Genomic DNA, 14,629 nt, shown 5'->3' with positions numbered 1-14,629 from the left:
TCTATATTTTTGCGTTGTGAAATGAGAGGTTCTTGGTTAAATAGGGGTGAGCTCCATTAGGAGATTTAAACCTGGAACCAAATAGCCTCTCATTGTCCAAATGTACAATATCTGCCCTTCAGCTTTGATATGGATGCTTGATAAATTAAAGGCCGGTGCAATGGTCTTTAAACGAGCTGAAATTACCAAGCAAACTGCAAACAGGGCTGTTTTACCCTGCAGTCTATGACCAGTAATGCCTTGGATTTCGCTCCAGGCGTAATTGCTTTTCTTCTCTCTGGCATGCTTTAACTTTTCTCAAGGCTCCGCACCCAGTCAAATCATACTTCAATTATATTCTCCCTTGTTTCTTGAAATTATATCATAAACTGGTTTTATTGCAATAAATTTGTATTTCATCAAATAAAACTGAATCTCGGGCATGGGAACACTTCTGTGTTGGGATCAGACAGGTCTGAGGTAATGTGTAGCGTTGGACAAACATCCTCCTCCATCATTTGATACACACTTTACGAGAGTTTATTGATTGATAAATAGTGCTCTTTTGAGGAATTTGCAGCTTTTTAATCTTTGATTTATTGTCCAATTTCTGTTTACTGTTTTGTTACATTGCCCCACTGCTTCAGCTCTGCAGGAGCCCGTTTGTTCATTTTTTTTTACTTTGCCCATGTGCCTCTCTCATGGGACCTAAAAGCGGTTTCCTGCTTATTATTGGTAATTTCACTTTCAAACACAAACACAAATACACACTGCACATTTGAAACCAATCTGGCTGATTTGTAATTGCAGTCTCTCTATTGATAGCTCAGTAATTAAAGGGCTGCGTTCGACTTTCTGCAGGTGAAACGTTCTGCTTGCCGTGCTGCAGTAGTGTGAAGGCACTTTAGAGGTTTACAATATGGTCATGATCATGTGGTTACCCTTACAGAAGCCGCGCACTTGGTGTATATCATTATTGGATGGCTGTTCTGCAATTACATTTGCCGTTCCTGCCCACTCTTTAACAAGATGAAATAACCCTGGTTAATAAAAGTTTCAGAATCGGTCTACATTTACTTGCATACTCGCCATTTGCGTGCATCTCAGAGCCGCAAACCTCATTTCAGAGCAGAGTAATTTGTCTTAATTTTAGACGATTGCTTCTCCAATAAACGTCACCCTCAGCGAAGACACTCCCCGAATGAAATCAGCTCAGAACTGAAAATGACACCTGATTCAAATACTGCTGTGTACATTTTTTTTTTTTTTTTACCTCAGACATGACCCCGAATCCGTGCCGAGTTAAATTATGTCTGTAACCAAAAACAAAGATGTTGAGGTTTGTTCTGAAATCGTTGGGTTATTACAGGGCCTGAACGTTTCCCAGTCCGGTCAGCTCTAATGAGAGCTAAGCTTTCACTTGCGCCTCTGCATAAAATAAAAGTCACATCAAATTTAAGAGAAATGTCTGACCTAGCTGAGGTGCGTTACAGCAGCTGGCACTCACACAGTCAGATTTTTTTAATCAACAATGTTAGTATTATTATGATATATGGCTTATTTATGCTTTAAAGCTTTATAATGTGTGAATGTGTGTGTCACTGATTCTTTAGCTCATTCCAGAGGGCGTAGGAACGATTTGAAAAGTGGGGTGGACATCATAGGGCTTTTGAAAAGCACTGATTATCTCCCAAAAACATGACAATTTATGGATTATTCCAGTGTTATTCCATTTGCTTTTAACTAATATAACTTACACTCTCTTTTACAGCATCCAGCTTTCTCTCTCTCGTAAACTTGTGCGATGATTTATCCCAAATTCACCTCTTGCACAGACAGTCTTTCCTGTCGAAGAGCTGAAAGCTTCATGTGCTTTTAACAGTGACATTGTGTTCGTTTCTGTGTAAAGGTCATAAGGTCACTGACCAATCTGAGTCCATTTCATCAGGATCATCTTTCACTATCTTATACTTCCTTTTTGTATGTGTCCACATTTACATTAGTGAGCCATTTTAATGTAGTAGTTTTCACATGTTGTAATTTTGTAAATTTAAAACATTTTTATAGATTATCTGTGTCTTAATTTGTTGTGAATTTTATATAGTATAGGGGAGAGGATGGATAATTGTAGCACACAAATAAATACAACTTCAGCAATAACATACATGATTTTTTTTCCTGCTCCCAAAAGTACAGAAACCAAACCTGTTTCAATAAAATAAAAACTACTTTATGTAATTTACGATTTTATATGGGTGTAATTTCATTTAGAATAAATGAAATTATACGGAATCTACATAGTTATCTCTCCTTTAAAAATGAAATTTTTTATCTGATTTTTAGCAATATTACAAAAAAGTTTGTCAAAATTATTCTGCCAGCATGAATGTAACAACACGAATACATACACAACAACAAAACATGCATTTACTTGTCATTAATGTTATAATGTTAATGTTAAAGTGTGGATAATGGTAATTATTTTTGTATTTCACTGATATTGTTGTCCATATAAAAATTTGAATGTTATATTTAATATAAATATATTTGAAACATGAACATGTTTAAAAATATTTTTCATTGTCATTAGCATTGACACATAAAATGTAATTTGTTCATGTGAGATTTTTCTTCTGCATTTTATACAGAATAATTAATGAATGTAACATTGACCTGTGTGCTTCCATCTTAATTTAAACTGACTTAGAAAACTGACTTTGAATCTTATAAATTTATAACTTGTTATTATTATTATTTAATTTATAAATATATATAAATCTTATAAATTTATAAATTTGACAGTGACCGCTGACATGTCAAAGATGTTTGAGGTTAAAGTTCAACATTTAAGGCAAATATTTTATATAAAAATGATTAACATTTATCCCTGTCTTCCTCTATATGGGTATAAACTCTCTCAGTGTGTGTGTGTGTGTGTGTGTTTGCGTTTGTGTGTGTTTTTTAACGGCCACATCTTGCTGGCTTCACTTCCTCTTCCTCCAGTCTGAGGAAGCCATGGACTCAGGAGGCCTGTGTGTGTCCGTCTGTCTGTCAGTGTGTCCTCTCTCCATCCTGCTGGCCTGCACTTCACCCCATCCTGTGCATGTGCACTGTGGCCCACTCGTGTGTGTGTATGTGTGTGTGTCACCTGCTCCTGAGTGGTAAATGTGTCATCGTATAGCCACTGTCTGCCACTCCAGTTGACCTATTCTTGAACATCTCACTAAATCATACATCAGCCAACGACATATGCTGAGAATGTTCTCACTGCTTGTGCGAGTGTGTGTGTCCAGCTGATGTATTCGCTATTGCAACACAGCGTGAGCGATGTTTAGATTTACAGGAATATGGTGGTGGTGTTATTGTTTGATTCGGTTGCGTCAGCGCTCACTCATGGGGTGTAAAATGTTTTGAAGTCAAAGCAATGGGGCAAGTCTGAATGTGTGTGTGTGTGTGTGTGTGTGTGTGTGTGTGTGTGTGTGTGTGTATTCCTGGCTCTTGTTCGGCAGAGGGTCAGTTAGAGATGCTGATGGACTGATGTGTTCCGGGCAGCCAGAAGAATGAAGGAAAAAGCACACCTCCATCCTGTAACCTCCCTCTCCTCCTCCTCCTCCTCCTCCTCCTCCTCCTCCTCCTCCTCCTTCTGTTCTTCTCTCTAACCCTTAGCTGACTTGGTCTAAAAATGATTGCACCAAATGTAACAAACTGATGCTGCTGTAACACATCCCGTATCTGAAGCATCATAGAGAGTGTTTGTTTAAAGAATATGATAAATACTTCTGTCAGAACTGATTTTATGCTCCAGTCTAATCTTCCTTTAAACTTTAATGAGTTTTTGTGGATAAGTCTTGACTTTCCAAAGCTTATGAAGCCAAAAGCACCTGAGAATGAGTTTTGATAGGTCATGAAATGTTGTTGGCGGTTAAACCATCCCATATTAAATAATGATCGTCTTCAGAATTTTTGGGGAAAAGGGGGATTTTAGATGGAGGTTTACTGTTACAGTGGTTTTGAGATTGCAGTCAACTTGGGAAGTATATAATTATAAAGAAAAACATATTGACTTTTCCTTTGGAGGAATGATTTTTTCCTCAGGCTTAGCTCTTCAGTTTCATTTTTCTCTCTCTTCTAGTGCACTGGATTTTAGATTACAGGATTTAATTCATACAGAGTGTTCTCTTTCTCTCCATCTCTCCCTTTTTTCCTGCTCACAGAAAAGTTGAACTTCAAGGCAGGATGTGTTGACACATAATGAAACATTTACCCATGATGCCCAGCTAAAGAATAAGCATTGCCTTGCAATCAGATCAACAGATTTTTTTCTTTTTTCTTTACTAAAACACTCACTGATTCTGGTATAAAATGAATAATATATTGAATATTTTATATTATTTTATTTTATTATTTATCCATGAAGTTTATCATTGTCCAAGATCGGTTCTGTTTTGGTTTGTTGTGTTTGAAAAAGTTTTGCTTGTTTCCATTTTCCCGCCACCGGTTAGCTTCTATGGTTTCAGGCTAGTTCACACCTGTTTCCGTTCACTAGTTCTCTGTGTATTTTAGCCTTGTGTTTGGTTCAGTTTAGGTGTTTTTGTTGCATTATACTTGGTTGTTCTGTCCCGTGTTTCATGCATCATGAGTTTTGTTTAAAATCTGTGTTAAGCAATTATTAAATATGTGTTCTGAGTTTGTCACACCACAGAAAAACGTGTTAACCACCCAGCCAAATTTGAATAAAAAAAAAAAAAAAACACCAAGTAAATAAAGTTATGAAAATCTTGAAAAAATAAGCAGTATTCTCTGCTCTCAAACACTGGGGGTGCTGTTGGCGCTGAAACACACCCACTCGCAAAAAAAGCTGAAGCCTCTCTAAACTGTCAAATACCGCTACAACCTGAATGGATGCTCCTTCTAGCAGCTTAATTGAATTTACATAGCCATACATGCTTGGTAATATGCATTTACGTGAGGAAGGCATAGCTAGCTATCAAACTGTAGGCTGGGCAAACCACGGCTGCTAATGCGTTCTAGTTATTATAGTGTTGGGGAAGGGTCATGCTCCAGTGCGTCATCGAGACATGATCAGGTCTAACTCCATAATTTAATTGCCTTCACACGGACTTTAATACATTTTAATATTGCTGTGAATAGATCCTGCTTAAACTACTACTTTTGCAATCAGCTGTGGCAGAAAAACTGACTAAATTACAATGGATCTAGCAGCAAAGAAAATTCTCCTCCTCTCAAAGGTGAACTAGTCCCTATTAAGACACACACAGGAGTTTTTGGATCTTGCCATTTCTGGCACCAGCGATCCCTGACCCAAACACAGATAGGAAAGCCTGAGCTGAAGCCAGAACCAGAAATCGCCCGGGGGCCCGAGCCAACTAAGTCTGACCAGTTATGTGAACCAGCAAAATCACCTGTACCAGTGGGATTGCTGGTGGAGTACGAGGGGATGTTGTGGAGCTTTACCCCCTCAACAGGCAGCAAAAGATGAAACGCTAACTGACTGTGAGAGTGAGTGTTTTCTACATGTTTCAGTTCCTGGCACCACACTTCTGTGTTTGCGCCCAGACCTGAATCTCCTGCGTTTCCGCTGGTTCCGCCCAGCACTGATTCACCTGTGTAGTTAGAAATCCCACCCAGTCTCCCTCTCCCATGTCCTCATCCAATGCCACTCAATCTTTCAGCTCTGCTTCTGATGGTTCCCTCCAGCTCCTCAGCTCTTTCTCAATGTTTTCCATTTAACAGTACAAGGTAGCTGAGCCTTAGTTCTTCCAGTTTCTGTCTCTGTCCTGGGGTGTCGATCCTGTGGCTCCTCCTCAGTCCTCCAAGCCCTTGACTCAATCTCTGCCTTCTGACCCTTCAGCTCCGGTTTGGCTCCGTGCTCCTCTGCTCCACCGGGTTCTGTCAGTTGTTGGACTTCACTGCTCCTTCATCTCTCTGGCTCTACCACAGACTTCCACTCCTCTGGCTGCACCTTGTCCCTCCATTCCTCTTGCTCCGTCTGGCTTCCCTTACCTCTGGCTTTACCTTGGTCTTCGGTCGCACTGTCTACACCCAGGCTTGCCAAGCCCCCATTTCCACCTTGGTCCAATGAGCCTGCAGCTCCAACCATGGCCCTCCAGGTCTTCAGTGTCACCTCCGGTCTTCGTCTCCTTGGCTTTGCCTGGGTCTCCGCCTCCTTTGGCTCCGCCTCAGTCTGTCGTGTCACTGGTTTGGCCTGGTAAGGCTCCACTATGACTCCTCCCTCCCTTGACTCCGCTGTGGGTCTGCATCCTGGCTCTTATTATGGGAGTTCCACCCTGGCTTCTTCCTCCTTCATCTTCACCCTGGCTTCTCCTGTCTCTGCTTCCACCCTGGCTTCTACTTCCTTCTTCTCCACCCTTACTTCTCCCTTCTTTATCCCCACTCTTGACTCTGATTCCATCCTGGCTTGTCCCACCTTCATTTCCACCCTGGTTCCTTCTGCCTCTGCTTCCATCCTGGCTCCTCCTGCCATTATCTCCTCTGTGGTGGTTCCTTCAGTCATGCCTCTCTCCAACTCCAGGTCATCCACCTCCTAAGCCCCCACCCTCCCTCCTCTTTTGGACTTTTTTCTGTGGCGCGAGGAAGCACCTTTTGGAAGGGGGCTAATGTCACATGTACAGTATGTTCAGTTCTGTTATGGGTTTGTTCTAGTTTTTGTTGTTCCTGTGTTTGACCCAGTTTCTTTTGTTGCCATTTTCCCGCCACTGGTTAGTTTCTGTGGTTTCAGATTAGTTTACACCTGTTTCTTTTCACCCTTATTAGTTTTGTGTATTAAGCACTGTGTTTGGTTCAGTTCAGTTGTCCATTATTATTGTGTTGTTCTTGGTTATTTTGTCCCATGTTTCATGTGTGCATGTTTTATGAGTTTTAATACATTTTAATATTGCTCAGAATAGATCCTGCTTCAACTACTACTTTTGCAAGCAGCTGTAACAGTCATGAAGCTGAATGCATTTTTTTTTAAGGTTAATTAATAAAAAAATGTATTTTCTAAAGCCTATAGTCTAAAGAAATTCATAAAACAACAACCAGTGCTATTATTATTATTATTATTATATTTAATAATAAAAATATCAGATAAGAAGCTGTTTTCACAAAAATATAAAAAAATATGATGTGTATTGTTATAATAATAATAATTTTAGTTTGAAAATTGCTTCATAACATTGCGTTGTAGTCCTCACCGTACTGTAAGATGATTCTGAGACGAATTCTGAATCCTCTGCCTGTTGACCACTTCTTGCAAGCCAAGGGTGATGATGTCAGGGTGAAAGTAATCATGACTGTGCACGGAAACTCACATCATACACAAACCCACACACATTCTACACGCTCACAAACACATACTTCCATTCCTGTGAACAAACCCAAGAGACCAGCTCTGGGTATAGAGCAAGAACTGTATCACAGATGTTGTGAAAGTGTTTGGCACTTTGCTCACCATAGCAGAGGCAATAAATCTGATGTTGTGGTCTGAATTTGGAATGGTGAGTTTTTAAAGATTCTTCTCCATTTGTGTTTTTAAATTGTGCGTGGGTCAGAGTGCCGGTTGAGAAATGCTGTTTCTGTAATGGTCCAATTCATCTGGGCCTGTAAGAATGACTGGCTCTGATGATACTTTTCATAACCTTGTTCTTTGAAGCTTTTTGCTACTAATTCTGAGGGTTAAAAATAGATCCGTCCGTGTTTGGTTAGAGTCAAGGATCTAACACTACTGATAAATCCTTCTCTGTCTAGAACAAGTCTTTTTTTTATCTCTCTAAACACCCCATTCAACCTTTGAATTGTGTTTGCAGGCGTGTCTGTTTGCTCTGATTTCTCTATGAATATGTGTACTTTCATGCCCTCTGATGGCTTTTTAAAGCTACAGTGATTTAAAGCTCAGAGAAAGAATCAAGATGCTTATAAGGACAGCAGCAGATGTCGCCTCCAGGGCAAATGTGAAGTCAGTCCATGTCTTCACATCACAGATCATTATTTATTGATTTATTCAGTCAAGTGTGGAGCACATTGTTTAGCCCTGCTTATTGTTTAATATTGAATTAGTCTGTGAAGACAAATCCCCTTTATTTGTGCCAGTTGTACCCCTGTATCTCTAGGTTTAAAATTTTTTGACTTTAGAAACATGCTGAGAAGAGTATGGTTAGGATTTGCATTGATTACAACAAACGTGCATTTGATACAGAAATGACTATTTATTTTCAAAAATAAGTTTAAGGAATCCAGTGATATATGTAAATAATCAATAATCAGATTAAAGTGCCAAATATCAATTATACAAAAAAGGAATCTGTACAAAAGGAGGAAATACATGATTGAAGGTGTCTTTGGTTAGAAGAAATGACTGCTCGACTGACTTCGGGGTTTAAATGCGAGAGCTTTGGTGGGCTCTCAGTAACTGCATAGGTCCGAAGAGTCTGCCTTCATCAACGACAATGTCAACAATATCTGGAAAAATCACTGTTTACAAAAATAAAACAACAGATCACTGGGAATGGAGCAGTGCAGACTAAAATCACAGATCTCACTGTAGCTGTTCTCTTTGGTGTCGGCGCTCTTCTTGCTTATTTGTTCAATCAATTTGATTGTCTTAAATCCATGTTAAAGCTTCTGCTGAGTTCCATGACTTCTTATCCGGGTTCTCCATTCCTTTTTATCAGTCAAACTTTTAAGGCACCATGGCTGTAGATTATGGAAGGATGCCTTTTCAGGAAGCTCTTTGGTCAGGCCTAATCCATCTTTGGTGCGTTAAGCCGTACACAGAGGTCCACGGCCCTCAGATGGAGTCTCTGTGGCCTTGGAATGACAATGTTATTGGCTGGTGTCACTAGGTTTGGTTTTATAGCGTCCCCATTGACTGAAACAGATGCCTTCACTTTATCTTGGCTGGTTTGAGCTCCTTGACCTGCATGTGTAATGTTTTGTGGACAGCAAGAGTTCTGGACTGACAGAAACCCTTTCCACACTCTTGGCATTTAAATGGCTTCTCTTTGGAATGGATGTACCTTTAGAGAACAAAACAGAGAGAATAGTTGTGGTTTGTTAATGGATGTAGGCATGTTTACAACTTAAACAACACAGATTTTAAAGTTGTCTGAGCTTCTTTTCTAGGATTAAATATCCTGCGCTGCAGTTTTCTGCCAAAAAATGTGAACTACTGAAATGACGGCAAAGATAGCGCAATAGTTAGCTGTCTTGTTATGACAAATCTTTGAGTCTGCAAATGTTAATTAAATTACAAACATGATGTATATCTAGTGATAATTGTCAGTCAGGAAAAGAGCCAAGATCATAACTGAAGAATTGTTCAGCATGTCTCAACTAATTTAAATCATTCTCAAAATTCTGGAATAACAAATGTCATAAATCACAAGAACAGGTGTGGTTTGAGAAAAAGAAAGAAAGACAGAAACTGATTTGCTTGTCTGAATCTTTTCTGCAAGGCAGAACCTTAAGTTCAATATTTTGTTTAAATAAAAAATGTGCATAAGATAAATTGATTGATTGATATATACACACTGATTTAAATACACACATAAAAAGTATTAATTCAATTATATATAGATTATTAGTTGTTTTTGTATATGCATATATGTACAATATTATTTTAAATTTATCTTATTATTTATCTGTTATTTTCTGACTGGAACGATGGAAGAGATCATTATGCAGTAATGCATGATGAGGTCTTGATTGGAAAAGAATCTGCAGGTAGTTATGTGTCTGTGTGTGGGCCGGAGTTTGTGATACCATATATTTAAGAATGGGCAGGTATGAGCAGGAATGTATTTCAATATCGGCTCCAAATCATCTGATCTGAGATGTGTATCAGTGTACTGATATGTCTTTACCTGTGGTCTCTCAGGTGGTCCTGCCTCCTGAAGGCCTTATGACAGATGTCACAAGTGTACGGCCGCTCATCTGTGTGCGTGCGCTCGTGGATCAACAGGTTGTAGGACTTGGTGAAGTGGCGGCCACAGAACTTGCACACAAACTCCTTTTTCGTCTTGGATGGGAGTCGTCCTCGGCTTGGTTTTCTTTCCGGCGAGGAGAGCTTGGCCACATCCAGCAGGCAGCCTAATGAGGGCGAACGCACATGCCCGTTGTTAGTGCTCAGATCTTCCGCCTTCAGGGCGTCATCCTGCGTAGCGGCTGCTGCCAGGTTGGCAAAGTCAAAACGGGGTTTGCTTTTGCTGGATGCTCCAGACCCAGGCCCGGGGGACTCCTGTTTGGCGGGCTGGACGAGATGGGGAAACAGAGGGATTGAGGGGAGAGGGAAGCGGGCGTCCACCAAGCCAGGTAGCTTAGAGAAGGTGCAGCGTGGCAAAGTGAACGGTGGGTAGCCCAGAGTCCACTGGTGCAGGTGGACGGCGTGCAAGGCACTGAAACTGTAGATGCTGGGCATGTGGTCGGCAGGCAAATGCAGCCCGTTGGAGGTCTGAAGGAAGGAATAGTTCGCCAGCTGCAGAGAAGGATGAAGGGGCACGGGTGCTGGAAGCGTTTTACTGCCCATGACTGATTCCAGAAAGTATCTGTAGGAGACAAAATCAGAGAAAAATTAATGAAGAGCGATTAGCACAGTCTCAAAAATAATACACCTTCAGACATCTATTGAGAATCCACCCACTAAGTTTGCATTTTCCGTTTTCTATAGGCCTATATTATGCGTTACTTAGCTTTAGTCCTTACAGGCTGAAGGAACTTCCCTAAAAAGAAAAAAAAAAAAAAAAAAACATGCTCACACTCACGTCAAGACATAAAGTGCACTTGTCAAGCGAGGCACCTTGTCTGACATATTGAAAGCGCATACGCCAACATGAGCACAAAGCAATGCTCAAGCCTGCCAGATGAGTGTGTGTGCATGTACATTTTGGCGTAGGCGTCTTCTGCATGCCGAAAATATGCCTATGGCCATGAAGACGAAAGACAGCAGGTGACATACCTGCCTCAACTGTTTAATCTGGTTGGATGAGAACAGACACAAAGCACAATAACTCCTCTTTGTCTCATCAGGAACTACAAGCACACACACACTCATGCAAACAGGCTTGGTGTGTTTACAGTGTTACTCATATCGTCTGGAGGATTTTTTTTCACATAGTTTTATAAGCACCACGTGAAATGCAACAACGTGTTGTGTGTTAGATTACTGTGAATACAAAACGACTATATGCCAGATATGGTTCTAGTTACGATGGATAAGGTCAAAGAGCTGCTAAATTTGTTTAAAAGTCACAGCCTGTGTGTCATGTTTTGAAAGTTCAACAAAGGTCAAGAAAAAAACATAATAAAGTCAAGTCGCTAGAAATATTTCCAGTTGAAGATCTATGCAAAGAATGACGCTTAATTTGTGTGTAATTCTGTCCCGAATAATACACTCAGGATGCGGAGAGAGTCTGATCCGCGGTAAATAAAAAGTGAAATAGCCCTAATTAGTCTTTCTGAAGCTCAAAGCTCCCCCGGGGATTTGGACGCTCTGATCATGGCGCAGAAGTAATTGACTTTTACTTACGGGGGTCATTAGAGGAGATCAGGACTCGCTCCCGAGAACAGGCTCGTACCCTTAACCCTTTGAAGTCCACATACCTTTAAATCGAGTGACGGAGGGGAATGTGCTACCTGAGCTGTCTGCTTAACCGTTAAATCTAACGCCAGTTGAAAGTTTTGGGGAGAAAAGCCGTTTCTGAATTGTGGGATTTCACAAGTGCTTGGACATTTTTTTCCCGGGACATTGGTGGCTAATTAGTCGGATTTGCGCGCTGTGTCTGGGTAAATGTCACAGATTTTGTCCCCCACGCCAGGCCCAATCAGTGTTGTGGGACTAAAGACGTCTATCCCAGACAAGGTGGTGAAAGAGTCTCGAAAATCACACCACAGTTTGCTGAGTTCGGGTCTACCACCATTCCACCCTGGGATGTAGATCTCTAACGTGACACGTCCTACTCAAAATGTGGTGATTTTTTTTTCTTTTCTTTTTTTTTTTTAATGTATCAAAAAATTAGGATTCTGCAAACACCCATCAGTGTGCAAATACTCCAAGAATATATTGTCAGATGCATGGCAAGTGCCTGCAGTTTGCGCCCCCATTGTGGCCTCTGTCTATCAGCAATCTTTCTTATCAATAACTGTGATTGCTCAGCTTTCATCAGTAGCGCGTTGAGCGCGCGGAGGTCATCAGTGTTTTATCTCTCGGTAGGTGTGAATGTGCGCCCGTCGCGCGTACGGAGATCACAGAGAAATCTCGACGTGTATTACAGGAATTAATCACGGTCTCGAGGTTCATGCGTTAACAACGGGCCTTTGGTCAATTGTGCAACGATTATCAAGTAAGTGTATGTTTTCTTTTTTCCGCGCAGCCCCCCGAGAGGATGTGATCACTTAACCCTGGAGAGAGGGAAACACACCATTCATTATGCACCGTCAAACAGTTGACTAAATATACAAATATATATATTAAGTATTGTGGAGAAGGCCTAGTGTTTTTTTTTTTTTTTTTTGTGTGTGTGTGTGTGTGTGTGTTTGCAGTTTTATGTAAAATGTGTTTGCCTGTACGATAGCATACGGAAAAGAATGACAGTGTAACATTTTAAAATAATAAATAAAGGCCAATGCATATTGTGCCAGATTTACTCTGATGCATCTTGTGTAGTCAGCTCAAATTATATCTTATAAATGTTAAAGCTGAATACGTTACTCTCAAAATACTGATATACTTTATATATCAGCAGGCCTATACTAATTTTAAATGCTTTGTTTTTTAATTATAGGCTACTTGTTGTGATATCTACATTCGTTGAATTTTCTCTCTATAAATGAAACAAATCGTGAATAATTGAAATGTTTTGACAGTAGTCATTTTGGACAAGAGTGGCATCCAACACAGATTTTTTACATTAATATATTAGGCCAAAATTTGAAACGTTCAGTGGCATTGTTATTTGAATTGATTCTAACATTTATTTATCAATACCTAATAAGTTTAAATTGTTGGATTATTTAGATTATACTTAAAGGCCTTTTAGAACACTTTAAATTCAAAATTAAAGCGTTCAGCTAATAACAAATAAAAAAAATAAAACAATTATTAATACATATTTTTAAAACAGGCCTATATTTAAAAAAAAATCAAATAGCCTATATATTCCACATTACTTTAAAAGACACGTTTAGTTTTTTGTTTTTGTTTTAAGATTTCGTAATTTTTCTTAAGTGCCAAAATATATTTGGTTTTATTTTTTGCCAATTTTGCTGTTTCCGCAAGACACTCTGAACGAATAGGGCTTAAAATAAACCGGAAAAAACGAATAACTAATTTTCTCAACACCGAGCATCAGTGTAAAACTGTAGCGGTCCATTCAAAGCATAGCCTACACGAAAAACGACTCGAGGCCACCGACCACAAGGCCACGCGTGGTTTAGGAAAAAGTGTAACTTTCTACAGATGCATAATAAAATCTAAAGTTCACGATTTCTTTCTACGAATTCACGTTTGTTATAGTTTTTAACGAAAAACATCGGATGACATCACAGCGGCTTCAAACCTTTCCATAGACTATGCTACAATCTCTCAGATATATGCGAATCTTTTATTTTATTTATTAATTTATTTGAGTAATATTAACGTTGTAAAAATACAATTATTTCATTCCTCAAACAAATATTTTCGATGTTTTCACACCACTTATGATCAATAAGAGTCTAGAATGCGCATCCCACCTGTTGACCACTGACCGATCACTATAACAGACCATCATTCACACATTAAATACTTTGCCGTAACTTTTATCTGCTTTGAACAACAAATTACTATGCAATTGCAATGCAGTTACTACAAATTTGAAAAGTTTTGCCCGGCATGCTTTACAAGCAATTTCTTGCCCAACTAATTCATTCTCGAGTGCACTTGAACATTACACATTTGTTGTTCACGCCTACCGCAGGAAATCACCGCCAATATACAGACTACATGTCTTGCAAAAGTAGTAAAAGCTTGTCAAAAATATTCCAAAATGCCAGAAAATATTTACCAGATCTTGGTGAAGCGGCACGATCCAGAATAAGAGGATTTACGGTCACTTAGTCGTCCCACAGCGTTTCAAAATTCAGTGCAAAACTCTCAGGCGGATCGGAGAAATGTTCGTCTTCCTCAGCATGTTCTCGCGGCAGAGACACGGGAAAACACTGAAGTTCGCACAGCTGTGGTCCAGCGGTTGTGCGCTGTGAGTATTTGGTTACTCGGGGTAGAAACTCTCTGTGTCTCTCTCTCTTACTCTAGCTCTGTCTTGTGGTCCCAAAGTCAAACCGCCTCTTTATTGTAACCCAACCCGCGACGTCATACAGCCAAACCCCCAACATACTGAAGTGAAGTTTCCTCCACTGGTACAGCAGCGCTCGACTCTAGAGGACCGAGCACATCACTGCGTATACATGTCAGAGGACTGAACCCTTCTGCAACCTTTGAAAGTTTTACGTTGTCAATAAAGTTTGCAGGTCTTTCACCACTTGCACGTGATGAGAATAGTATCCCGAAGACGGAAAGAGAAATGAACAGAAATTTTAAATGCATGAACATTAGGCTGTGTATTCTTTCGTTGTTATTATTATTATTATTAGCCTG

At 39.9% G+C, this 14,629-nt stretch overlaps 1 protein-coding gene across 4 annotated transcripts; it reads right to left on the bottom strand.

Moving 5' to 3' along the window:
- Positions 1–8,196: 8,196 nt before the first annotated feature.
- On the bottom strand, positions 8,197–14,276 carry osr1 (odd-skipped related transcription factor 1). Of its 4 annotated transcripts, XM_058796157.1 has the most exons (4): positions 14,040–14,276; positions 10,702–10,718; positions 9,864–10,544; positions 8,197–9,017 (listed from the first exon to the last, which is right to left on the bottom strand). In XM_058796157.1, the coding sequence occupies exons 3-4, from the start codon at positions 10,523–10,525 to the stop codon at positions 8,885–8,887; spliced, it is 795 nt and encodes a 264-aa protein (XP_058652140.1). In that variant the 5' UTR covers positions 10,526–10,544; positions 10,702–10,718; positions 14,040–14,276; the 3' UTR covers positions 8,197–8,884. The 4 variants fall into 4 exon arrangements, with proteins under 4 accessions (XP_058652140.1, XP_058652137.1, XP_058652139.1 ...); XM_058796154.1 differs by lacking the exon at positions 10,702–10,718; XM_058796156.1 differs by lacking the exons at positions 10,702–10,718; positions 14,040–14,276 and adding an exon at positions 11,525–11,696.
- Between the last annotated feature and the right edge of the window lie 353 nt (positions 14,277–14,629).

Source organism: Onychostoma macrolepis, chromosome 13 (assembly GCF_012432095.1).
Source record: "Onychostoma macrolepis isolate SWU-2019 chromosome 13, ASM1243209v1, whole genome shotgun sequence".
In the NCBI taxonomy this organism is placed as follows: domain Eukaryota; kingdom Metazoa; phylum Chordata; class Actinopteri; order Cypriniformes; family Cyprinidae; genus Onychostoma; species Onychostoma macrolepis.
This window is presented reverse-complemented; position numbering and strand designations above follow the sequence as displayed.